The 27485-nt window shown below is 36.8% G+C and overlaps 1 protein-coding gene across 2 annotated transcripts in view; it reads right to left on the minus strand.

Moving 5' to 3' along the window:
• Window positions 1-27485, minus strand: part of LOC108709590 (CUB and sushi domain-containing protein 2) — a 599445-nt gene that overhangs the window by 191367 nt on the left and 380593 nt on the right. The window contains exons 8-10 of one of the 2 annotated variants that reach the window (XM_041584029.1): window positions 23178-23265; window positions 21163-21287; window positions 14951-15072 (exon numbers count right to left, since the gene is read on the minus strand). The exons of the other annotated variant lie outside the window; for it this stretch is intronic. Of the exons in view, the coding sequence (XP_041439963.1) occupies window positions 14951-15072; window positions 21163-21287; window positions 23178-23265 (335 nt within the window). The remainder of the gene's footprint in view (window positions 1-14950; window positions 15073-21162; window positions 21288-23177; window positions 23266-27485) is intronic. 2 annotated transcript variants of the gene reach the window in all.

Consider the following 27485-nt stretch of genomic DNA (forward strand, 5'->3'; position numbering starts at 1 on the left):
CATGTTGGGTGAGCGGGAAAAAATTCACTACCCATGTGGTCCCCAAGGTATGACTGGTTTCCCGCACTTTCTCCCTTCTATTTAAAGGCTAAGCCCTTGCCCCTGCACTACAATCCCCATAATGCCAAGAAATTTGAATACATTGTTTAGAAATTAAGAATCCTCGGGGTGGGATAAATTGCATGTTCACTTGCATTTTAAGCAAGGAAATAATACCATCATAGTTTTAAACTTCTTCTCTTTTGGACAATATAATAAAAGTAAAAAACATAAAAAATTTCTTTTGCATGAATGTAATATAGCTTTGCCAAACTCAGAAAATGATTAGTGACCGATGTTATCATTTGCACTAGTGTGCAGTGTAAAAAATCATCTTACTAAAAAAAAAAAAATATTTTTGCCAGAAGTTTACAACTTCAAGGGGCAGGTTTATCAAGGTTCATATAGTAAATTCAAATTTTAGAGTTTCAAAATTCACACATTCGAATTTTAATCCCCCTATTCAAATGTAAATTTGAATGTGAGTTTTATCACATCTCGACCGTGGAAACAGTCCTAATTTGAATATTCCCACCTAAAACCTGCCGAGTTCAGTGTCAAAGGCAGAGGTCCATTGAGCCATTTGGAGATGTTAATAGCCTTCCAGTTTTTTTTTAGGGAGAAAAACTCGACTCAAAATTGAATATGAATCAAATACGATTAGAATTTTTGGTTCAGGAACCATTCAATCAATTATATTAGACATTCACATTTTTTCTTAAATAACTTCCCAGTCGAATTGTGAGTATATTCAAATTAATTCACATGAATTCGAAATTAGACCTTTCATAAATGGGCTTCCAAGTGTGCCTTAATAATGTGTTATATGCAATATTTAGTTGCAATTTATACAACGTCAGACATTTTTATTGTTTCTGAATTAAAGCTGATAAGTCAGATGAACCAATTTAAACTAGGGATGCAACAAATCTAGGATTTGGTTTTGGATTTGGCCTTTTTCAGCAGGATTTGGCCAAATCCTTCTGCCTGGCTGAACCGAATATGAATCCTTATTTGCATATGCAAATAAAGGGTGGGGAGGGAAATCACATGACTTTTTGTCACAAAACAAGGAAGTAAAAATGTTTTCCCCTTCCCACCCATAATTTGCATATGCAAATTAGGATTCAGATTCAGTATTTGGCCGAATCTTTCATGAAGATTCGGGGGTTTAGCCGAATCCAAAATAGTGCATCCCTAATTTAAACATTACAGAGAGGGAGTGCAAGCTGTATCTTTTTATCTTTCCTCACAATTTGCTTTGTCAGTAATACAGAGCATGTCTTCTTGTTTACTTCTTCTTAAAAATGTGGTCATATTTGACAGAGAATGCTGCACAGTCATACATAAAAGAAAAAAAAAAGACAAGAAACATGTTGAAAACAGCTCAGGAAATGGTGTATATCCTACATATGTTGCTCAAACATTTACCTATATATATATATATATATTCGTTTACATTACATGACCTCTTTTCAAAGAAGAACAACTTTGGTTCTGTGAAATTCAAAATGCAACTAATTTAAAAATAAGCTTTACAGAATAAAGGAAAGCTTGCTCTCACTGGGAATTGTTACTATTTTATATTTTATCCAAGAGATGTGGACAGTTCATTTCAATGTCAAAGCAGTTTTGTTTTAGATAGCTGAACTTAATCAATATGTCCATGAATACAATCTTATGGAGATACATGGTAGCTTGGAAAAATAAAATACAGTGGTATATTGTTTAACATAAATTATAAACATTTCAGGTGAAAATAACTTTCGTCATGTTCCTCAAACTGCTCCAGTGTGTTTTGCATTGGCTACATATTCACATAGTAATTGAACGTGGACATGCAGATGTCCATCAAGTTAAACCTTTTGGTCTAAGGAATCTGTGTAACTGCTGATCCATAGGAAGATAAAAACCCCACTTGCCAATATGCCTCAGTGGGTGATGGAATACGTCCTTCCTGTGTAACTGCTGATACATAGGAAGAGAACAACCCCACATGAATCCTTTCCAATCTGCCTCGGTGGGGATGGAATATCTCCTGCCTCACATATAGATTTTGATCGGACCACTTCCTGTATTAGCTCATTTTAGTAGCTGTGTATTTTCTCACTTGCTAAAAATCCATCTAATGCTATCTAATGTGTCTGCCAGTACAATAACTGTAGGGAGAGAATTCAACAGCTACACATATTTCATGGTACAAAATCTCCTTTCTTCTAATCTCAATGGTTGCTCTCATGTCTGTTGGAAGGATCTACTGATGATTAGGCATAAGAGAGTTTATATATTTATAATCTACAGTCTGGTCATTTCCCTATGGGACCAGACTGTAAATTATATCCTTATAAACAGCGCGTTCTGGCGTCAGAACGCGCCGTTTATAAACTTAAAGAGACAGCACTTGTAGCTGCTGCTCTCTCCTCTACACTTGTTTCACGCAGTTTGGCTTTCATGCGCCACATTTCCTTGCTTCGCCTGCACTTAACACGCTCCACCTGTTTCACTGCCTCCCATCTATCGGCTGCACGTTCCTTCCTCCCAGAGTCCCAGGTCACCTGCAGCTGCCTCCCTGGACGGTGTCGCTTCCCTCCTCACACGATTCCTCTACTCTCCATGCCCCTCCCGTCCACTATAGCAAGTCTTGCTCCCCCCTCCCATCCATCATCTCAAATCTCGATCCCATTCGCACCAACTATCGCATGTCTGGGAAGGGGGTGTGACTTCCTGTGTGAGGAGAATAACTGACTTTACTGTTGTGAGGTAATTTTGAGTAAAACGGCAGAAAAAAAGATCGCAAACACAGAAAGGAATCAGGAGTTACGATTTCTAACCATATTGCAGACAGAAAAAGTTTCACTCCCCTCCCATCAATCATCTCAAAACTCGCTCCCCCTCCCATCCACTATCGCAAGTCTCGCTCCCCCCCCTCCCATCACTATTTCAAGTTTCACTCCCTCTCCTTCCCTTGGCCCACCCCCATCTCTGATACAGCAGAATGTCGTCACACAGAGCAGGCTCCTCCAAAACAACAGAAATCAAAAGTAATACAGGTACCAAAAGGGATGCAGGGAAAGAAAAAAATCAACAAGGAGGGACAACAGAAAAAAAATTGAGCTTAGAAACTGTAGATTATAATAAATAATGTACCCCCTACTCAAAATTTATAAATATATTATAAGCACCTCGGAGTTATGTGACCTGTATAAAAGCACTCGGCCTGCGGCCTCGTGCTTTTATATGGTCACATAACTCCTCGGTGACTGATAATATCTTTATAAATTACAGTAGGGGGTACATTATCCACTATATTCATAGTTATCATATGTACCCAAAGCACCTCATTTCCAGTGTGAACATACACATGTTGGTCAACCTTTTGGAAATGTCCCATACCCTTAACAAGCCAAGGAACTCTCTCTAATTCACTAATATCCCATTTAGCACTGGAGACCAACACTGCACTACATATTCTAGATGGGCCCTTATCAGGGCTTTGTAAAGAGGAAGATTCACCCTTTTTCTATCTGCAAATCTGTAGTCATTACAGCTGCTGACAGACGTGTTTATTATCCACAAGTGCCCATAGGTCCTTATCCATCACGGATTTGCACAATATCAGTAAGGGTATAAGCAACTTGAATATTTTTACATCCCAGGTGTATAATTTTTCATTTCTCAATATTGTATGTCATCTGCCCAGATTTCCCATTTGTCCAGATCCTGTTGCAATGATGAAACATTCTAGATGGAATTAAGTGGCCTGCCTAATTCTGTGTCATCAGCAAACACTGATACATAACTTACAAATTCCCAACCTCTACTTCATTGGTGAACAAATTAAAAAACAAGCAGTTTAATAGAGAACCCTGTGGTGCCTGAACAAAAACACTACTCCAAGTAGAGAATGTACCACAACTAATTATTTGGACACAATTCTTCTGACAGTTTTCTATTCATTCACAAATAGCACTACTAAAATGTTGCTGTTGTTTATGCAGCACTGTATAAAAAGTGATGACAAAAACCAAATCGTCACACCTACTGCAGCTCCACTATCACAGTTCCTACTTACTTCTTCTTCACATATGTGAGGAGGTCTGTAACAAACCCCTGCAGTTAATTTGCCTGATACTTTATAATCTGTGAAAAGTTCAACCCATAAGGCTATACGCTTAACATAAAGACATACCTCTTCTCCTTTTCTCCCACAAATTAAGTAACATCTACAGTATCTACATAGTCCATTAAAATCATAAATCTGTCAAGTTCAAACTTCCAAAACTTTTAAGATGATCCAGTACAAAGACGGATTTCAACAAAATAATGTCATCTAAGTAAGAAGGCCAAGTGATCTCAATGGGTACTTCTTGCCTTTGAAAACATGCACCTAATATACAATCCGAAATGGTGGAATGCAGCAAGAAAAATCTGCATGTGGAAAATTAATATGAGTGAAATAATGGAACAAATTGCTATTTATAATAACCCATTTAAAATGACCTTGAGATGGTCATTGTGAGAACTGTCTCTGTATTTTGCTGATTATACTACATTTTTTAAAACTAGAAGTTCAATGCAGAATGCTGCCATTTTGCAGAGTGATTTGACTTACATTTGAGAACAGGGCAGTAAACTGGTAAACAAAGTACAGTGTTGATATATGAAAGGTTATGCTTAGTGATGGGCGAATTCGCGAAACGCCGCCGGCGTCTCATTTTTCCGGCGCGCGTTTTTGACGCCGGCGTCCGTTTTTCGAAAAAAAAATTTTTTGACGCCGGCGAATTATTTCGGCGAATTTTCGCGGGCGTTTCGCGAATTTATTCGCTGGACGCGAATCGCGCAAATTCGCCGCGAATTCGCGCCTGGCGAATAAATTCGCCCATCACTAGTTATGCTACCAAAGCAAATAAAGTACTATCTTGCATATAGAAAGACATTTAAAGCAGGAATGAAAACATAATTTTGCCTCTTTACAGATCCCTGATAAGGCCTCCCCTTGTGTATGCAATGCAGTTTTAGGCTTCAGTCCTTAAGAATGATAATAATGAGCTGGAGAGTGTGCAGAGACAAGCACTTAATTGGTGACAGGAATGGAAGAATAAAACTAGGAGGAACGACTGTCTAGATTGTTGTTTTCTCTGGTGAAAAGTACTTAAAATGGACATAATTCATCTTTACAAGTATAGGGGACTGATAAATTTATTCCCTATTTACAGTGCATTCCCCTAAAATGTGGCCACTTAAGGGCCCCTTTGTTATAAAGGAGAGCCTGAGTTTCCTGGGTCACAGCATGACCTTGATAGTTCCAAGGTTTAGCCACTAGATGGCAATATAAGCTGAGCACACGTGCTCAGGGTCCATTTTGGACAGGAAAGTTTTGCACTTGGAACCTAGACAAGTCAGGTCTAGTAAATGATAGGCTAACTAACTTCCATAGATCACTCTAGGGGTGATAGATAATTCCGAGGAGTGTTGAGTGGCATTAAGATCCCGGGTACTAATTGCCCAGAAGTATGGACTAAGGGGCCCATTTACTAAGGGTCGAAGTGAATTTTCAAATTAAAAAAAGTCAAATTTCGAAGTAATTTTTGGGTACTTCAACCATCGAATAAGCCAAAATTTGATTCGAATTGAAAAAACTTTGAATATTCGACCATTCGTAAATTGAAGTACTGTCTCTTTAAAAAATTTCAACTTCCGACACTTCGCCATCTTAAACCTGCCAAATGTTAGCCTATGGGGACCTCCTAGAACCCCTAGCCAGTATTTGGCTACGTTTTTAGAAGTCTAAGTTTTTTTTTTGGAAAATAGTTCGATCGATCGATTAAATCGTTCGAATCGTTTGATTCAAACAATTTCTATGTTCGATTGAAAAATTCGATTTGAATTCAATCGAAAACTGCTAAATTTAATCCAAAAAAAACTTAGACTATTGAATTTTTACAATTTGATGGTCGAATTTCAAAGTTTTATCACTTTGAAATTTGACCCTTAGTAAATGTGCCCCTTAGGGGCCTATTTACTTAGTTCGAGTGAAGGAATAGAAGAAAAAAAACTTTGAATTTCGAATGTTTTTTTTTGGCTACTTCGACTACGACTTTGACTTCAAATTTAACGATTCGAACTAAAAATCGTTTGACCCCTTACTTCGCCAGCTAAAACCTACCAAGGTGCCATGTTAGCCAATGGGGAAGGTCCCCATAGGCTTTCTAACAATTTTTCGGTCGAAGAAAAATCGTTTGATCAAACTATTTGTGGTAAATCCTTCAACTTCTACGATATTCGAAGTCGAAGGATTTATATTCGACCGTGTGTAAATCTGCCCCTAAGTGTTAGAGCTAGGGTCTAGAGATGGATAACCTTGAAACTCCACTAAGGGTAAAGGCTGAAAGCTGGGAATACTTCAGTAGACACGTTATATCTACCACTAGTGCTGTAAGTATATGCCTATATGTTTATCTCTCATTGAACTACTTTGTGGATTCAGTTATTTAATAAATCAGTTCTATGGTTACATTGCAAGACGTAGACAAGACAAAATTGTGCATTGCATAAAACTGTTAGAATATACAGTGTCTACAAAGTTCCTTAGAGTTTCACAAAACCTGCTTCCACACCATTGCGAGGGCTCACCTCCTGAGAATACAAAAAGGTCTCATCCTGAGCAAATATTGGGGTAAAGCTACTAATCAGAGTAACTATGCCGCTACTTTTACTATAGCCTTAAACAAGTAAATTAGACGACATTATAGACAGTATTAGTAATCCATTTTTTCCATAGAAAATATCCACAAACCAGAGGCCACCCCTTTAGACTTGGGGAACAGAGCTTTCATTTGAAGCAGTGTAGGTGGTTCTTTACAGTGAGGGCGGTGAGGTTCTGGAATGCCCTTTCTGCGAATGTCGTGATGACAGATTCTATGAATGTCTTTAACAGTGGCTTGTATCATTTCTTGAACAATAAAATCCACTATATCATTTATCAGACCAGTGTTTCTGTGGAGTCATGATTCATTTTTGACTCATGAATAGGTCTGATTTTCTAGCACAGGCCTGGAGTTTACAAAGGAATGTAGACTTTTACAGAAGCTGAAGGACTGACTTTAAGAAGTCTGAAGGACAAAAATTCTGGCGTTTAAGAGTTAACATCTGATAGCTGTAGATCTCCAAATGTCACTGTCTGCACTTACACAAAGAAGTATTGGAAGCACATAGCTTTTTTCAATGACAAAAGGTATGATAACAGAGGCACAGAGCCTTTTTGTCTTTTTACTATTTAATTAGTTGAAATGTTCTATTGGTAGAGGGAGGGTGGGCACAAATATGAATAAACTAAACAGTAGAAAACAGGGCATCTCCAATCCTTTAGAGCTTATTTCAGCTTGTTCCTACCACACACTGTTTACATTAAATTTACACCCAACTGTGCCTAGCTAAATCTCTAAGGGGCAGATTTATCAAGAGTCGAATTTCGAATTCAAAAAGACCAACCGAAATTAAGTTGAAGTTTTTTTTGGGTCGAATAGATCCATTTTCAATCGAATAGGTCCATATTCGGCCGAATTAGAATCGTACGAATCGAAGGAATAGCGAAATCAATCAAATTCGATTCAATGCTTCAATTCGATTCAAGTTCACCAATTGACTCCAAATAGGTTTTAGGAGGTCCCCATAGGCTAAAACAGCAATTCGGCAGGTTTTAGATGACGAATGGTTGAAGTTGAATTTTTAAAGAGACACTACATGATAAATTTTGATATTCGAATTTTCGAATTCTATGCAAATTCAAATCGAATTTGGACTAATCCCTAGTCGAAGTACACAAAAATAGCTCAAAATTCTACGTTTTTCAATCCAAAAATTCACCTCGACCTTTGATAAAGCTGTCCCTAAATGTTACTTGCACTGCTATGATACTTCTCAGAGAATGCTACTTGTGTCATTTACCAATTATCACTAGCTAGTTACTTGGGTGATAGGTCATCCCGAATATAAAAACAGATGCAATCGACTACCTGTACAATAACTGGTGGATCTAAACTTGACTCTGAAATAGTTAGCTCCTAATCAGGACTCCTTACACGAGTTAGACTGGCCAATACAATCACCCATGTGACCCTAGTCACAGTAATATGTAATTGTGTGCAAGAGCTTGTACACTATAATTTGTTCAATAAATAATTCTGAGATATTCAAGACAAAAATGATTGTACAAACTGTTTTATGTATTTAAAACTTCCCAATAGTTTATTTGCATGCCTTTTAGTTTTAGAAATTGTAAACTTTCCAAATTGCTTTTGTGGTAGCTAATTCAAATACAAAATCGCAAAATTTATCACTACAGTGCTGTGTAGTCACTGAATTACGAGTACCCTAGACACCCATGTACCAGCTAGAATGAGTTTTGTATTAAGTACTAGAAATATTTAACATAGCCTGGATGACAGTATTATCTAATTATCCACTGTGCACAGATTTTATTAAAAATGATGTCAGTGTTAAGGTTTTACATACACCGAAACATTCCTTAGGCCATAGGGGTCCTTAATCCTAAAGAAGACTGTGACGGTAATGCATGTACAGTATAATACATTTCTTAAGAATTTGGGGAACAGTGATTATTTCTATTTTGAGCCTTGTTTCTAAATAACTTCAAAATTATTACAGCAATACAAAATGTTTGTAATATTACTTTTCACTGACTCTTTACGAAAATATATACATACAGTATATAAATATGTACATATAATATTTATATTTCATACGGTGCATATATGCCTCATATAGATGATTTATTCGAGTATGGTATTATATTTAAAGTTTGCTTTAAGGTTCAGTATTCTGTTACATACAGGGTGTTATCTCCTCCCCCATTTTCATGTCTGAGTATAAGGAGTATCATGGAAATAAACCCTTCTCATCAATGTATTTCAGCTTGGAAGATGTAGCCCCCAGTGAGGGAGTGGCCCTCAGAACTCCTACAAATCACAGTGCAGTAGTTTCTATCTTTTTGGGTTTTAGGAGTACAAACTGGAGATTGGCAGGATGAAAAGTTAGGTGGCTAAAGGATATACCTTTATAATACACAAAAGCCATGAATATCTTGTAAATTATATCCTTATAAACAGTGAGTTCTGATGTCATCAGTTATAAACAGTTAGTTCTGATGTCATCAGTTATAAATGGTAAGTTATGATGTCATTTCTGTCACATGACTCACTGAAATGTTTGTATTATTGTATTATTGTGACCATATAAAAACACGGCCTTTGTTGCTTGGTAGATGTAACCTGATTCAGTATATCTGAATAAGAATCCTTATTCTATAACACTGAAGAAGAACCAATGTGCCAAGCTGTGATTTGTTTTCCTATGAGCATCATGGCTCCAGCATAACTTCTACAAAATCTCTCGATGTTAATATGGCACTGAATTTTATTACTTACTGTAAATATGATTTGTTATGATAAATAATGAGGGAACCTCTTAGTTGGTCATACTTTCCCTGGTTTATATGTTTGCTTGGATTTGCTCAAACATAAAGCACATTCTATATATCTGGCTGTGGTACCTAATTACATGTAGATATTCTTTTACTTCAGAAAGCCAAATGAACCAAACAAGAGCAATCAAAACAGTTTTACTGTTTTTTGTTTAGTGTCTGTACTCTGTGTCTGTGACATCATTACTGTGCCAGTTTTATGGAGCATTAGTAGACACAAACTCTAGCTCCCATTCCATGCAGGGAAACTTGTTACTCTACTCTAACAAAATCACGCATCTGAGAGTGAACAGCATGAGTTACTGTTTTTCACAAATCCGACTTCCAAGCTACACTAAGATTGTGCTCATATTATACATTTAATTGTACGCAAGGCTTAAATCAAATCAAGTTTGCAATTAAGATGTTTAATTGCAGTAAGAGGGTAAATTGAATTTAAGAGATTGTAACTTCTCTCTTTGATGATGATGATGATTATACCTTCTGATATCAAACTCCAAAAATGCAAAAAATAAAAGCTGGTTGATTGTAAAATGGAAAAAAATGTTGTTAGTGGTACCCTCTCCAGAAACTATGGTATAGTATATCAGCAGTTTCTCCATGTCTCATATTGAAGTAGTAGAATTTATGGCATGTATGTAACTGTTAAGAACCATTAACACCTTGGTTTCTGTTAATATAGTTTTGCTTATAACCTAAGGGGAAAATACTTCATACTCCTGTATTTTTTATTCATAAATGTTCAGTAAGACATATTGCTATTACTTTTTCTTTCTACAAGTTTTATTTAACTTCATATTTGTTACTTATGGTTTGGGACTGCCATACTGCTCTTTGGTAAAATTGTTGCTCACCCAGGCATTCATTGCTTACGGAAGACAAAAGCCTCAACCATAGCCTCCACTGCAGCTTATATACAGTAAATATGCTTTATATAACTAACTTGCTCGGGTATCAGACCAAGCCATGAAATTACGCTTTGCAGTCAAGCATGTACTAGAAATTATGGATATATTAACTCACCTCCACAAAAGACATCAAATGATGTGTAAGTGCACCTGTTATGATTGGTATCCCAAACCCAGAACAGGGTCAGGGCAGAGTCAATCAGGAAGAGGGTCAAACACAGATATCAAAAATAATAATCAAACCCAGGAAATAGTAAACAGAACCTATTTTGGACAATGATTCAGTGAATGGCAGGGGTCTTTATAGGCAGCCTAAGGGCTTATACTGATCACATGGGGCCAGATTTATAGCAGGTGAACAAGCCATGCCTATTTGCAGTTGTTAGTATACCAATGGGAGTGAACTAGGCAGCCCAAAAACAGCAGGTCCCTGTTTCAACTCCAGGCAGGATATTACAGCTCCCCACTTATGATAATCTTAATTCTTAACTACCGTAGTTCACTTCTCACTAGGATAAATGAAAACATTTAGAAACCCAGGTATAATGTCAATACACGATTAGTTGATACGATTGTCTATGTTTGCCCTTTATGCTCTGTTGCAAAATGAACAATAAATATTTTACTGCTTTGATCAGTGGTGTAACAGCGAGAAACAGAAATCTCTTATCAGAGATAAACATTGGTGAAAAAATAAACTTCAAACTATAAGAGAAAGTTGCAGGGTTATGTGGCTTGTGTAAGCTTTTGTAAGTAAGCAAAACAAACTAGCACCCCTAGAGTATGGTGGATGGTAAGTTGACATGTCCAAAGGTTAGTGAAAATGCTGCAACTTTCAGTTAAACCAACAAAGAAGATATCCTGCCCTTACATTTTTTCTAAATGCACAATGACATCCAAGGATTAATAAACTGCCTTTTGCCATGAAGCAATTTGCCATATGCTGGCTGTTTGAGCAATACATATTTTTCACACAAGTATCTTTTTATGGCGATCAGTCAAGAAAACATTTAAGATAAAATACTAATAATGGTGAGAGATAATCTGCATTCCTGTCACGATCCTTCCAGCTAGCGTCTGACAGCCCGTTCTAATGAACAGCTCATGAAGCCATTTTACATTTTGGCACAGTTCATCCCCAGATATCAAAGGGTTTGATTAAATATAATTACAGTGCTTTTTAATTATGGCCCTTTTTATTATTCTTTAGAAAGGCAGAGGGGTCCAGTTTAACCTTTTTATTTCTAAATGTGAGGCAGGATGTGTAAGGTAATGAGGGAGCGAGATATAAAAAGGAGGGGGGACAAGAAAGGGATGGAGAAAGCGGAGGAAAAAAGTGGGAGGAAGGGAGAGAGGCAGAAAGAGATAAGAATGAGGGAAGGTATGGGAATGTAAATAGATTTAAAGAGTTACAGATGGAAGTGTGAGACAGGAATGGAATAAAAAACCTATAGGTACAATGAAGAAAGTAAAATGAGGAAGGAATGGGGAAAAAATGACCAAGTTTTTTCAATAGCACAGCTCCTTATTTTATGCATAGTACTGAAGATTCAGATTATTTGAAGCCAATAAGCATTGTATTTTTTTTTACAAATACTAGAATTTACAGGAAAGAATCTAGCAGACACATTTAAATCAGTCAGCTTTGAACAAAATGTGAACTTAATGGATGAGTTTCGTTTTTGCCTTGCTTACTATGTAATTAACCTACTGTCTGACTTCCCTGTGCCAGAAAATCAAACTCCCACCTCTCACAGGCAGGCCCGGACTGGCAATCTGTGGGTTCTGGCAAATGCCAGAGGGGCTGCTATAAGTTGCCATAGAAAGTCAGTATTTAGTGGGCTGGTGGGGTCTGTTTGGGCCTCTGTGTGGGCTGATTGGGCCTCTGTGTACCTGAAATGACAGGGCCTATTTTAATTCTCAGTCCGGGCCTGCTCACAGGGCATGCCTAGCCTGGATAGTATACATTTTCCCACACATATCTCTAACACAGTCTATAAATAGATCTTACCTTATATAGTAAAGAAATGATAACTTCTCTACTTTCTTACAAATACACAACATAAGTAAAAACTGACTGTTGAAGAAAAGGGACAGCATGACATACACTGCAGTTTGTTGTTATGCATACCAATAAAAATAGGAGCTGGGATGTCTGGCACATCAAAAAAGTAAATTTGGAAATCAAGATTGATACTAAAAATTAAAATTAAATTGTTAAATTATTATACCTCTTTAAAGTGCTGACTTTTGTTAGAACATAGATTATACATGATTTCTGTGTACATATCTATATAAATAGAGCACTTACAGGTTTTTAATGCATTTGCAAACAGCAATGAAGGTGGGAGAATTATTGATGTATATAAATATGCTGCTCTCAATGAAGCATGATAAATATTTACATTTACCCAATCATAAAACTCTGCTCTTTGCACATTTACCAACTACTAAAGTTGCAAGCATGAAAAAAGCAGCACACAGAGATTTAAATATAGGATTGAAGTTTCAGTGCATCAAGCTATGGGCAACAGCTATTATATCTGAATTTTAAAATTTATGGGGTAAGCTTTTTCTGCTGTGCTCCAAGCTATAGGTAGAAGTCTCAGTGTGACTTTTAGCAGCAATATTTCCTCTGCTAACCTGACCTGCTTGGTCAAGAGCATTGGCCTAATAAATGGTGGAGGGGGAGCAGGGAAAAATAATGAGGTATTATCAACATACAAAAAGCCCAAAACAACTCTATGCTGCATACTGTATATACAGCATTTGGCAGCAGCTAGTTGAATATTTTAGTTTACCTAATTAATGTGTAAGAAAGTTATATGTGACAGACTTCAGATTTAAAGGTTGCTGTTTGAATTTTATTGAGCGAGGCAGCAGAGATCTATGAAATGGCTGTTGACAGATATTTTGCTTAAAAGTATCAGTATGTGTGTAATTAGGAATAGTAATGGTGAACATTGAAGTTGACTATATTCTCACCTACCCACACAACAACTGAGATTGAAATTCAATAAAGGGCGAATTTTCGCCTCGGAAGGCTCCCCCGCACTTCGCTCCGAGGCGTCAGAGGTTAATTTGCAGCGCATACACTAATTCATCAAATGCGAAGTTAGGTCTCCACAGGCGAACGCAGCTGAAGTTCGTCTGCGTGTGAATTTCATTTAACTTTTGCAAGCGTTCATTTTTGCCTAGCGACACCTCATTAACACATGTACACTTAGTTAATTTGAATAGGGTGAGTACATATAGGTCATATATAGGTCTTTATAGAGATGTTGATGAAATTGCTTGAAGTGGCCACTTATTATAAATGTCCAAGGAAGCAAAATAAAGACAAAAGAGATCCACTAATGCCCTAGGCATGAGACAACTCTAAAACAAATGTGGCATGACCTTCAAATATAAAAATATATTAAAAAATATATTAAAAAATATATTTAACAATTACAACTTTTAAACACAATCCCACTTTAAAATACTTTTCAGCATACAAGATATGATGTCACTGACATAAGATTGAGGAGGATGAAGCTTCATCTGTAGCTTCATGCCAGGTCTAAGGTAACAAAGGTAACTCTGGCGAAAGAGGTAACGTAATGGAAAATTTGCATTTTAGTGAATTTGTGGAGTAACAATTATTCGCATAAGCAAAAATTTGCTTTGCCCTGTAGTGAATTAGCGATGTTCCTATGGATTGTATTTCTGGGACTAGCGACTGCCACTTTGCCCTTTAGTAAATTTGACCATATAGGTATATATATATATATATATATATATATATATATATATATATATATATATATATATATATATATATATATATATATATATATATAGTCAGCAGCACTCCTTGAATATGCAAAAGTTCATTTGTATTGAAAAAATTAAAAGTAGCATACAAAAATACAAATGGACTTTTGCATATTCAAGGAGTGCTGGTGACTTTTGTTTTATATTTGGTTCACCCTTGGCAAGGGTTTGACACTATGCACCCAGAGAAAAGACAAGGTGGAGTGCTGCAGACACATTGATTTTTTATATATCTAGTTTATATTGTATTAGAGATTATGTCGACACATTTTATTCTAATATATCAGGAAAGCACATGTTTCAGTGGATGTTATTATAAATGCATTTCATTTGTACATCACTGTGTGTGTGCACTAAAATTGGGGTACATTAGTAAGAATGGGATCATTGTAGCTAAGAAGTAGCAGTCACATTCAAAAGAAAGGCATAGCAGTATACCAACTCTCTGATCCCAGGAGAGCAAAGGAAACATCAGGTGCTCAATATAAAGTCACATGCACCGTTTTAGGAAATAATTCAAGGATGTCCTTGGCATTTTTCCATTCCTAATGACTCTGTAGTTCATTTTATTTTTTATTCCCCGCTATTACATTTGCATAATGTGTGTGTATGTAGGGTAAAAGAGAGGGTCACAAGCAGTTTAATGCTACGTCACAGTTACCAAGAATTACAATTTCATGCTTACCTTTGAAGGGTTGAGAGCTGTGATTACCCATACACAGTGAGCATTGCTATCATACTGTACAGGGAAGTTAGGTGAAGTGATGATCCCAGAAGGTCCACGCAGATGAGCATCACACATCCTGGCTGTGAGGATAAAATTGCAAAATAAGTTTACAAACACATTATAACAAAACTTAACAATAATTTAGCACATTATTCCTCATGCAGCGTGCTTACCTACTTCTTATCATTGGAGTCAGTAGGAACTGTCTAAAGTTATTAGAAGTGGATTGAGGCTTGAAATGCTATAATGAGTACATTTAGGCAAAACCACTGCTGTACCAGTGGTAGCAGTAGTTCTAATTGATGTCAAAGAAATGGTGGCAGTTGTTTTAGGTGGTTTTCCACTGGCTGAAAATGCCCCTATAATTAGATTAAGGGCACACTAAGCAGATTCTCCAGTGAATATTTTGGCCTCAAAAAATCAAGCTTCATTCACTGTAATATGTTCCAAATGCACTGTGGCAGGTGGATAGAAATACAGTTAACACCAGGTGGCGAAGGCAGTATTAGATAGTCCCTGATGTTTTTCATGCTTAACCTGAAGAATGGTATATAAAATCCTAAACAAAGTCCTGGCTGAAAACCTTGTAATTACCTGTTTGTCCACAATATGATATAACTTCAGTTTGGTTTAAGCCACCTTAACTTTTCACCATAGTTATCTGTTTATTGCAGATGTTCATATATGAATGCATATATAATTGTATTCCTAGTAGTAAGGACCCAGGGTTCAGTCTGGAAACATCTGGGGGGGGGAGGAGTGGGTGGCTGGACCAGACAGTAGTTTGGTATTTGCCCAATCCTTCAACCCAATCCAGATGTTCCACAGTTGTTAAAAATCATACTATGGCCAGATTAGACTAGAGATCGAAACTATACCCACTGCCATAAGTTTTAAATGGGTGTACTTTGTGGCAATTAAAGGAGAAGTTCCCTGTAATTTCTTACATTCTCTGGGGCAAACTCTAGCAAATATCAGAGTCTGCTGTAAATTTCCTTAGACTCAGTGGTGTAACTATAGAGGAATCGGACCAGGGGCTCCCTCCCCAGCTGCTCATCTACCTTTAAGCGGGGACTCCAGTAAGGAGAGGCAACAGATTGTTTGGGGGTGGAGGGGTTGGATGGAAGTGGCCAGAGGCAGGGAATAAGCAGACAGGTAGATTGCTGTGCACTCAGCCCAGACATGGTTGTATATGCCATTATCATAGCTACAGAGCAGTCTTACATGCCGAGGGTTCTTTAAAAAAAAATAAAAACCAAGTACATCACTATATGTAGTAGTTGTTAAGCACATGAGTCTGGGAGATGTAGTCTGCAATAACTATGGGGCTAGATCTATGAGAACACAGTATAAAATCCAAGATTAAATGAATAAGCAGTACCAGAAAAAGTGCAGTTGTAGTAGAAAGAATAGGTTCCGACACATTCAATTCAACCATTATTGTGGGTGGGTATATATATATATATATATATATATATATATATATATATTATATGCATACATATATGATGGATATGTATAACTATTCACACATAAGGGTCCAAATGTAAAATCATGCAAGGATTAAATAGTTAACTCTGCTGGCCAGATGGGTTCAGTTCAGCCCTGCATTTCAAGACCAGAAATCTTTGAAAGGTCATGTAGACTAGACTCAGCAGCCATTATAAGGTCATTGTGCATCTGAGGCCAAACAGAGAACTAGATGAGACTTAGGGATGCATGTCATACTTTTATGATGTGTGCTTCCAAATAATTGACATAAATCTTCACATTTAATATAAGCCTTATGTGGCAACTACTGGGTTAAGGCATTTTCATTGCCTGACAGATCTCCCATAAATGTTGGTCATGTTACACCTCCCTAAAAATCCTCTCCACCTCCCTGCCTGCTGAGTGGGTCTGGGGTAAGTTCATGACTCTGAATACCAAGTGTTGCTAGGACAGTACTACAGTGAAAAGAGATGGCACACAGAGGAATCTCACTGTCAAAGAAGAATGCTAATTAATGAGGGCCCTGTCATTCTGCTGCAGGACATTACTTGGCTGGTTTCCTATATACGTCACAACCTTTGTGGAAGGCGAACAGAGGGTTAACATGTTCTTAGGTGACCTTGCAATAAGATAGTATTAGGAGAGGATGGGTTCATTCCTTACTGGAAAAGGCAGTGACAATTATTTATCATTCGATTGAAATAACCTCTGCAATCCATCACACACAAGACAGGCACGTCCTGCTCTGCTGTTAAACATTGTGTTAATGCTTCCTTACCAGCTCACTCCCCCACACTAGAGCTCTTGTGTCATTCTGACTGATGCACTGCTGCTTTCTTATAACATATTTTTCAGCTTTTACCACAATAGCTCCTATACCGTCCCAGAGAATAGTTAAAGGACAAAACAGAATGAGTAAAATAACAGTATTAATCCAAGCTACTGGTAATTTCTTTTTTTAAATCATGCCTTGTGTATGTGGCGTTCAGATTTCCCCCATAGGGATTGTGACGGTACAAGATGGCAATAACATTTTGACACCTAATAACTGTCAACTGATAAGGAGACCATTGATGATTATGTCAATGGTTGTTTTTAATAATTTTGTCATTGGATGCTGCCATTTTTTTCAGCATGCTGAGACTGTTCCCTAAAGGGGAAGTGTTCTAGGACATCTGGGTGAGTACTGTAAAGGAACAGGTTCTGGAGAAATTATGTAGTGGTCAGCAGAATGAATTACCTAAGGAATTTGTAAACTGACCTTTAGTGGGTTAATCTTTTTAGTTTTAGCTTGATCAACTTGAGTTGATTTTAGTTTATTGTGTAGTCCTATTCTGCAGCTGAAGTAAATCCTGCGCTAATCTTATACTTTTTGGTGCTGGGAGCCCTGTGTCTTTGTTACATTAGAAAGCAAGTACATTATATCACTGCCCAGGACAGATTAGGCTGTAATACCCCTCCCTGGAACTTCTCTGATCCACTATCACCCAAAAAGGGAAAGGTTGATGAGTTTATTTGCAGGACACTGTACCTCTAAATAGCTTTACATACAGGCTGGCAGCTAGGAGCAATTTGACCTGCTAGGGGATTCCCAAGTATGTCACAGTTTCTTCAGAGTCCTAAGAAGGATTCCCTTTGGTATTCCATGCCCTGAAAAGAGCATCTTTTGATTTTCAGAGCCCTGACAAGTACTTCCTTTCTGTCACATCCTAAACAAAGCATTCTTGTCTGCCACTGGGCTTCCTTAATGACTTTTCACATACAAATCTATAGCACCATTTCCCACTGTTTTGCTTCTCTCCCAGTACTTCCTTCCTGTCAGCTCAAGAGGTAGGGACTCCTCCAACTTCCTGCACAAAAACTACACACAGGTAAAGACCAGGGGCGATCCTGGCCCCTCCGCTGCCTGAGGCAGCAGCAGATGCTGCTGCCCCCCCCCCTCCATTGGAAATTCACTCTTAAAGTACCAGGAGCAGCATTTTTGCTGCCCCTGGTACCTAGTGGGGCGCTGCCGCCTGAGGCGATGGCCTCAACTTGCCTCATTGGCGAAGCGCCCCTGGTAAAGACATGTATTGTCAGGCTCCCTACATTTATTAGGCCTTTTTGTGAGTGAGCAATGTGTGTGTATTTGTGTGTAAATGCACACTGCTAAACAATAAACCCAGGCTTTGCATTAACAATGAACAGGCTTTAACATTTCTTCAATATATATATACAGTATATATATATATATATACAGTATATATATATATATATATATATCATTTCACATGGTAGCAGACTGTATTTTTACCAATGGTTTTAAATTGATGCCCTGTTATTCATCATTCTAAATATAACCACAAAAGGCCATACGGTACCAGCCATAGAGCACTACATTTTCCTATATCATCTTACAGAAACACTGTTTAGGATTTCTGTATTTCTGTTTATGTGTGAAGAAATGCCTTGGTGATTTTGCTTTTCAGGAGCAATCATTTCCTCAGGCTATGCGTGCAATGAAATGGTTAAAGTGTGGTGTAGACGAGTCTCAGCTACCAGAGGGAAGCAATTAGAGGGAATCTCTTGCTGCGACACACATTGCAAACTCTTTTTGAGATCAGTGAACCTACAAAGAATTCTCTCTGGGCTTCTGTAGATACCAAAGGTCCCATTTTGCTCCCAAAAGGATGAAACCCAAACTCCCACTTACCATTAAGGCAACTGTAAACATTGCAGGCCACTAAAGACTAAAGTCACAAAAATGATTTTGCAGAATAAGGATGCTTCAGCTCCTTGTGGCTGTTTAATGGAAACTGGCAGTGTTGCTGAAATACCCAAGGCAAACTTTTCACATACATGAATAAACCTTAGATGTGTGTGCTGTATTCAGGTAAAACTAAAACAAGTCCTTCACTACTTTACTAAGTGACGAAGGGCCAGTAAATCATAGAAATTTACCTTCTTAAAGGTGTTGTTCACTGTTAAGTTAATTGTTAGTAGGATGTATGTAGTCATATTCTGAGACAATTTACAATTGAGGTTCATTTTTAATTACTTTATGTGTGTTTTTTTTTTTTAGTTATTTTACGTTTTATTCAGCAGTTTGCAATTTGCAATCTGGTTGCTAGGGTGAATTGGGCCCTAGGAACCAGATTGCTGAAATTGCAAACTGCATTGATTTGAATAAAGCTGGCCATAGACGCAAAGATCCGATCATACGAATCATCGTACGATCGGTCTCCCCATCTCCCGACCTGCCACTAACCATTCAGATCAAATAAAGTACAAAAGAACAGATCAGCCAATGTTCTGCCCCTGACAACAATTGTACGAAAGTTATGTCCAACAAGAGCTCCCTCTGAAAATCGTACTATCGGCAATACATGCAGAGATATTATCGGAAGCCGGATGAAAAATTTGGGGCTCTCCACACACGGTCCGAAAATCGTACGAATCGTAAGATGAGATCTTTGCGTCTTTGGCCAGCTTTAGAGACTGGAATATAATTGGGGGGAGTCTGAATAAAAAGATGAGTAATAAAAAATAGCAAGAATACATTTGTAGCCTTAAATAGCATTCATTTTTTAGATGGGGTCAGTGACCCCCACTTGAAATCTGGGTAGAGTCAGAAGGAAAAGGCAAATAATTAATAAACTAAAACAAATAAACCATGAAGACCAAAAAGTTGCTTAGAATTGACCATTCTAGAACACACTATAGCCATAACCACCTCTTTAAAGGGGTGGTTCACCTTTACATTTATTAATAATTAGAAGCAACATTTCAATTGGTTGTCATGATTTATATTTTATAGTTTTTAAATTATTTGCCTTCTTCTTCTGACTATTTCCAGCTTTCAAATGGGGGTCACTGACCCCCATCTAAAAAACATGCTCTGTAAGGCTACACATGTATTGTTATTGCTACCTTTTATTACTCATCTTTCTATTCATGCCTCCCCTATTCATATTCCAGTCTCTTATTCAAGTCAATGCATGGTTGCTAGGGTAATTTAGACCCTAGCAACAAGATTGCAGACATTGCAAACCGGAGAGCTGCTAAATAACGTAAAAACCACAAATAATAAAAAATGAAAACCAATTGCAATTTGTCTCAGAATTTCACTCTTTACATCAAACTAAAAGATAATTAAAGGTGAACAACCCCTTTAACCAATTTTTTAAATTTGGAAAGGTATACATTAAAGATGTGGATCATCCCATGGTAAAAGCAGTTTGTATATCAGTTCAAACAACCAATTGGCATTTGGGTGTTCAGCCTGATTAATACATTAAGTACTTACATATAATATGAGGTATTATTCCCACAACCTGGATTGTACAGTAAATAGAACAGCAGCCTCATCCAAATTTTGCCTTTGGCTGCTTTTGTTGTACTTGATGCAGTTAGACAAAGGCATTCACACATAAAAAGCAAGGTAAGGGCAACTTTTTACAAGACACGTCTCAAGATTTTAATTAAATTTATACCTGTAAGGTGTATTTCTGGTTATGGCTGAAATCCAATAACCATGAAAACCTATGTGTTTTTTTCTACTGAAACCACTATTGTCCAATACCTAGCTGTACTACATCCTTGTCGCAGTCTTAATACTGAGAAGAATAGTGTATGTTTCAATATAAAGTGGCATTGATTCCTTGCCTTATGGACTGAATACTTTTCATAGCAGTTCTTACCTCTGCACACAGGCCTGTGGTCACTCCAAGCAGCAAACATGTCACTCACTTTCATACATGTGATGCTTTGGGAACCTTGAAGGTCATATCCATCATTGCACATAAATTGTATGCTGGAGCCCAGCCTGCCAGAAGAACAGAGTTGCCATCATATGACTGTGTAATCATAATCAGTTGAGAGAGATCTCTGCTACAAACATGGAGTATCAACAAATATAATTTGACAGTGAAATGCGATGAACCTGGTGCATACATGTTATAAAAGTATATTGCCTGCCTTTAAAATCAAATAGTTTAGCTGTTTATGTTCTTTAATACTTCTTACTATGTCCCTTTATTCCATTCCATTGAATTGCTTAGCTTACACCAAATGAGAGAAATCTTACATTTGTATTATTTATGTGTTAAGAACTGAAGTATTGGGTTAATGCACCCAATGATGCCATGTGCATTCGCAATGGGATCACATCTGATGGGTTTGGTTTATTAACTATGGTAAGGTTTTAGTAACCCTATGGGTTCTACAGGAAACTATTCAAGCATCATTGTCTCTAAAGCAGATGACAGTTATGGGGCTTCAGAATGGGGTGTCACTCATTCAGCTGTTGTGGGCTGAATAAGATGCAAGGTCAGACATGCATGTGTTCTGTAAATGGAATACCTCCTGGTACCCCTTGGTGTTGCCTTGTGATTGGCACGGAAGGTACATCATCCTGCCATGCTGGAAACCCACCTGCTACTCTGGAAAAATTGTGTAGCCCTTTGAATATGGTGCTCAACCCAGTATTCTACAACCTTACCCCGCCTTTGAAAGCATCAGTTTTTCCCCAGTAACATTCTTTGAGAAATGTTTACTGTATTCCTTATTTTATCTCAATAAGTATTACATTTGTATTATGTACTGCAGAGCAGCAGCACCAAGCGTATATGACAAATTATTTACCAGTTTATACAGAAGTTTGTTTTACAGATAAATCTGAAATGTTGGAATATTTTATTCCAGTTCTTAGAGCCAAAATGGTTGAATATTTATGTGAAGGCCATTATAACTGCTCTTGTGTGCCTTAGTATGTAAAGCATGAAATGTCTGAGGCTGCTGTATCAGTGAACTAAAAAGGGATAAAGAAATGCAATATTTATGCTGTTGCGGAGACCTGAATGCAATGATTTATGAATACATGGTAAAATCAAAATCATTGAATTATCAAAAACAGAATTCTTTCTTTCAATGACCTTTTTATATATTGTGTAAATCAATTTATATTTACCTCTCTGGAATTATAAAAAATAATATTTTTCTTAACTTGACTTAATATTATCTGCATTGCTGTGCTGCTTATATTTTTTTATCTGAGCTAAGAAAACTCACTTTTAAAAAAAAACAGAATATCTTATTCCAACAAGCAAAGGATTAGCCAGCCAGCAGTTTTAAGTAAAATCATGTATTTATTGGATAAATTATATGAAGGAAGTACATGTATGGGACCTGTTATGCAGAATGCATGATCTTTCCATAATTTGGATTTTCATCTCTTACTAGAAAATCATGTAAACATTAAATAAACCCCATACGCTGGTTTTGCTTCTAATAAGGATTAATCATATCTTTGGTACAACTAAGTTTGATAGTTTGGTAGAACTACAAGGTTCTGTTTTATTGTTACAGAGAAAAAGAAAATAATTTTTAAAAATTTTAATTATTTGGATAAAATGGAGTCTATTGGAGTATGGATAACGGCTTTCTGGATAACGGATCCCATACCTGTATTATAACAGGTGGATTTATAGGGAAATCCAAACTGCATTACAGCAACCTTTTTTTATACAAAACTCCGAACTAGAACTCATAGTGAGACAATGGCTGTGTCTTAAGGGAGGTCTTTGCCAATTCTTTGTACAAATGGTTTGAACTGTATGAGAGAAACAGGTATAAGCCTGGAAAATACTGTGGTTTTATAAAATTCTACTTTTAAAATGGAGAAGGAGGCTTAAAATACAAGAAACAGGAGTCTCACCTGAAATCTGAACCTATTCTTTTTCCTTGTTCCGGAATTCCTGGGTCGGGACACATGTGGTGTCCTTGGTATACACCCACCTGAGTTACTAAAATGCAAGAGAGAGAGCATATACAGAAAAGAAATCACTCTGCACAAAATTTGGTGCTATAGTCACAGTGTTGGACAAAAAAACACTTGTAGTAATAGTAACTGAAGATATTATTAGGGTTAGATACTGCTTAAAACTAGGTAGTAGAATGAATATGATACTTTTCCCTCAGTCCTGCAGATCTCAGTCTTCTCCCCTAACCTCATAAATAAACATTTCCAGTAGATAACATATTCTTGGGCTTATTGTTGAAGTGCCATCCATAAAATGCTGCAATAAAAAAGCTGGCTGTGTGTTTTTAAAGCCAACAAAACTTTTATGTTACATGCCCAAAAAAAGACAGCTCTGGAGAGACAAACAGAAAGCTACAGAACAAAGGCTGGTTTGGCTTTCCAGAGATGAAGAGGATGAAAGGTGAGCCACACAAAACATACAATATACTGTAAGCATCTTTACAGCACAAGATACCAATACCCAAAAGTCTCATCCTTTGATCTCTGAATAAAGAGCAGCATTTACAACTGATATAGTACTACTTAGTCATTCCTAAAAGCAGGGCTAAATAACCGTGCCCTATTAGGAACAGAATGAACAGAATACATCTATATACATTCATACCAACACTTACACAGTGAAACAGTATAGCATGCAGCTACGTGTACTGTGCATTTCTATAATCAGGGAACATTTTATTTACAGAGAATCGCATAGACGTGCCGTATGACCCCTCTGGAAATTAGAAATATTTCCTTAGCCTTCCCACCCAATAAAAATAATAAATACCCATCACAGTTATAGACCCACAAACCAAGAAAAGTGCAAATGGCTGCAAAACATCCACAACCTAACTAATACGGCAACAAGGCGATCACATCCTATCCGGAGAATACTTTCTTTTCTGTCTAGTGTTTAGAAAAGAGATGAATAAACCGAAGTGTTCTAATGGATGATATGCCAGGCATTGCAGCAACAGACATTTAGATTTAGCTCATCCTACTTCCACAGCTAGGTCATATCAGTAATGAGTTAAAATGTTCTCTCTGTTTTAACAGCAGAATCAAGATATGAAAAATGATTAAGCAGGAAAATAGTATTGCATTATCTTCTTCCAAGATACAGTTACATCAGTCTTTTCATTATGACACCACACTAAAATGTACTTCATGAAATCCCTGTCTCGTTCAAGTGATAAGTATATTTAGCTATAAACACTTACATACTGAATGCTGTTAGGGAAGCAGCTTTTTAGGTTGTTAAAAAAAAAAAATCTAATTAGTCATATGGTATTGATTAGGATGGGAACATTCATCTTTCTTGCAGTAAGTGGTGTAGCATTAACTTGGTTACTTTATTTATCATTCTGTTCATATCTATAATCTATTTATCTACCTCTCTTTATCATCTATCCATCTCATTTTATGCATATCTTTTTATTATCTTCCTAGCTAGTTATGACTGCCTATTTATGTCTCTCTGTATCCGTTGTCATCAGTCTACCCATTTTTATTCTACTTCCTATCATCTACAGAGCTATTATCAGTTTGCCTGATATTCTAAATGTATTCATTCTTTTAACATCCAGAGAATATATTTTTTATGGTGCAAAAAAAAAAAATAGATAACGGCTTAATGTATGTAAAGGAGAAACACTTTTGGAAGGAATACAGATTGAATGTCTGAGATTAAAGCAACCAAATTACAAGGATAAAAAAGTGAAAATAAAATGGTTTCCATGCACAGACACAATAATATGGACCATAGTGCAATCAGATTCTTGTACTAAAAATGTACAGGAAACAAAGAGGGGGCATACAACACATACAATGGGCAATTTGCACTTGGGCAGTGACCCATAACAACCCTTTGGACATTTGCTTTCATTTCTCTAAATGAAGCTGCCTGCAAAAAAATAAACCCAGGTTAATTGCTATGGGTTGCTTCCCAGGTGCTTACTTTCCCAGTGTTATATATATGGTATGAAGGACATTTGAATACACATAATCCTGTTCCATATCTTGGGTATTGTTACATTTTCTTGCTATACATTTTTTTGAAACCTGACGTACAGTATGTTTTCATAGTTAGAGAGCCCTTGTAGTTACAGTGTAACCACTGTTTCAGAAAAAAATGTATGGCTTGACATCTATTGGGGTGCACATAGATGCAGGGAAATCTGTCTAAATTAGTTACTCTATAGAACCTTAACTCCATCCTCTGATTTCATGATATAGCGAACAGGTGGTCAGAATGAATATAGGAAATGCAGCAGCACATGGGAAGCAATGGATTTCTGGAAAGAATGGAGACACTGGAAAAAATGAGGTCTTAAGAAATGTTATTTAAATGAGCAATGTTTCACAAAGAATAACATGGGAGAGGTGATAGAAAGAAAACTAATAATAAGACAGAGATTATAAAGCCAAGAAGAGTGTCCTAACATCCAAAACTACCTAATTTGTCATCCCATTCCCAGAAGGGAAAGCAGTTGCTTAAATGTAATATGGAGGTAACCAAATCAGCAGTGTTTTCAATTCCCTGTATTAAAATATTAGTCATATTTATGAATACAGCTGTGGCCAGTCAGCCAGTATTATAATGCTGGCAGCAGATATGTTTTAAGGCACTGAGACCTATATAATGCACAGAGAGATAGGAAATGCACTTTGAGGCATGAATTGCTTAATTGCTTCTGGGTCATTGAGAGCTATATTAAATATCTGGGAGCGTTATGAATGCTCATTGGTGAGTACTGAGAACAAAAATATTTGCAAAGAGTACAGTGAGTTTTGGTCTTTAAATAATAAATAATATAATAATAATAAAAGGCACTTAGTTTTCCCAGAAGCAGTAACCCATAGCAACCAATCAGCAAGATGCATTTACTGGTCACCAGTTCAAAAGCAATCATCTTATTGGTTAATTATTAGTGACTGCTCCTGGGCAAACTTAGTGTCTTTTATTACATATGGGGCCATAAGTCTAAATCCTTTGGATGTATTTTATGTTTTGTAACATGACACTATGGGGCAGATTTATCAAAGATTGAAATGAAAATTCAAATGAAAAAAATTAGAATTTCGAGCAAATTTTTGTGCACTTCGACTAGGGAATAGTCCAAATTCGATTAAAATTTTTAAAAAAATTTGAAAATTCGAATATCGAAATTTATCATATACTGTCTCTTTAAAAATTCAACTTCGCCCATTTGCCATCTAAAACCTGCCGAATTGCTGCTTTAGCCTATGGGGGACCTCTTAGAACTTATTTGGAGTCAATTTGCTTTGGAGTCAAATTCTATTTGAATTTGATCGAATGCGCTATTACTTCAATTAATACGATTCGAATTCGGCCAAATTTGAACGAATACAGACTATTCACCCACAAAAAAAACGTAGTTTTCTTTAAAATAAATTTTGGTTGGTCTTTTTAAATTCAAAATTCAACCCTTGATAAATCTGCCCCATTATATATGTATATATCTAGGCACACATTATGATGCTTATTAGTCCACGCGCATATATTTTTATCCATTAATTAGCCTTGCAATTCGTTCGATCGAACAATTAAATCCTTTGAATCATTCGATTCGAAGGATTTTAATCCATCGATCGAACGATTTTCTTCGACCTAAAAAAGATTGCAAAGCCTATGGGGACCTTCCCCATAGGCTAACATTGACTTTGGTAGATTTTAGGTGGCGAACTAGGGGGTCGAAGTTTATTTTTAAAGAGACAGTACTTCAACTATCGAATGGTGGAATAGTCGAACGATTTTTAGTTTGAATAGTTCGAAGGTCAAAGTAGCCAATTCGATGGTCGAAGTAGCCAAAAAAAAACTTTGAAATTCGAAGTTTTTTTTATTCTATTCTTTCACTCGAGCTAAGTAAATGGGCCCCCTTTGTCTAGGATGAATGCACACAAGCAACTGGGAAAGCAAAGTAAACCTAAAATAAGTTAAAAATAGGAAGAAACCAATTTGGGCAATATGTATAAATGTAAGGAGGAAAGGGAATATGTATAAAGAAAAAATATAACACAGCATAATGAAAGGAAGCAATGGAATATTTAAAAGGAAGAGTGATAACTGGAGTAACTGGACAGTGCGAATGTAGAGGTAATTTTAAAAACCTAAATAGGTTTATGAAAAAAATGGAAGGTATTTATTGTATATAACAAAAACAAAACAAAAACTGTAACTCCTTATTTACATTAACAAAA

The sequence above is a fragment of the Xenopus laevis genome, chromosome 2S (genome assembly GCF_017654675.1).
Source record: "Xenopus laevis strain J_2021 chromosome 2S, Xenopus_laevis_v10.1, whole genome shotgun sequence".
Classification (NCBI taxonomy): domain Eukaryota; kingdom Metazoa; phylum Chordata; class Amphibia; order Anura; family Pipidae; genus Xenopus; species Xenopus laevis.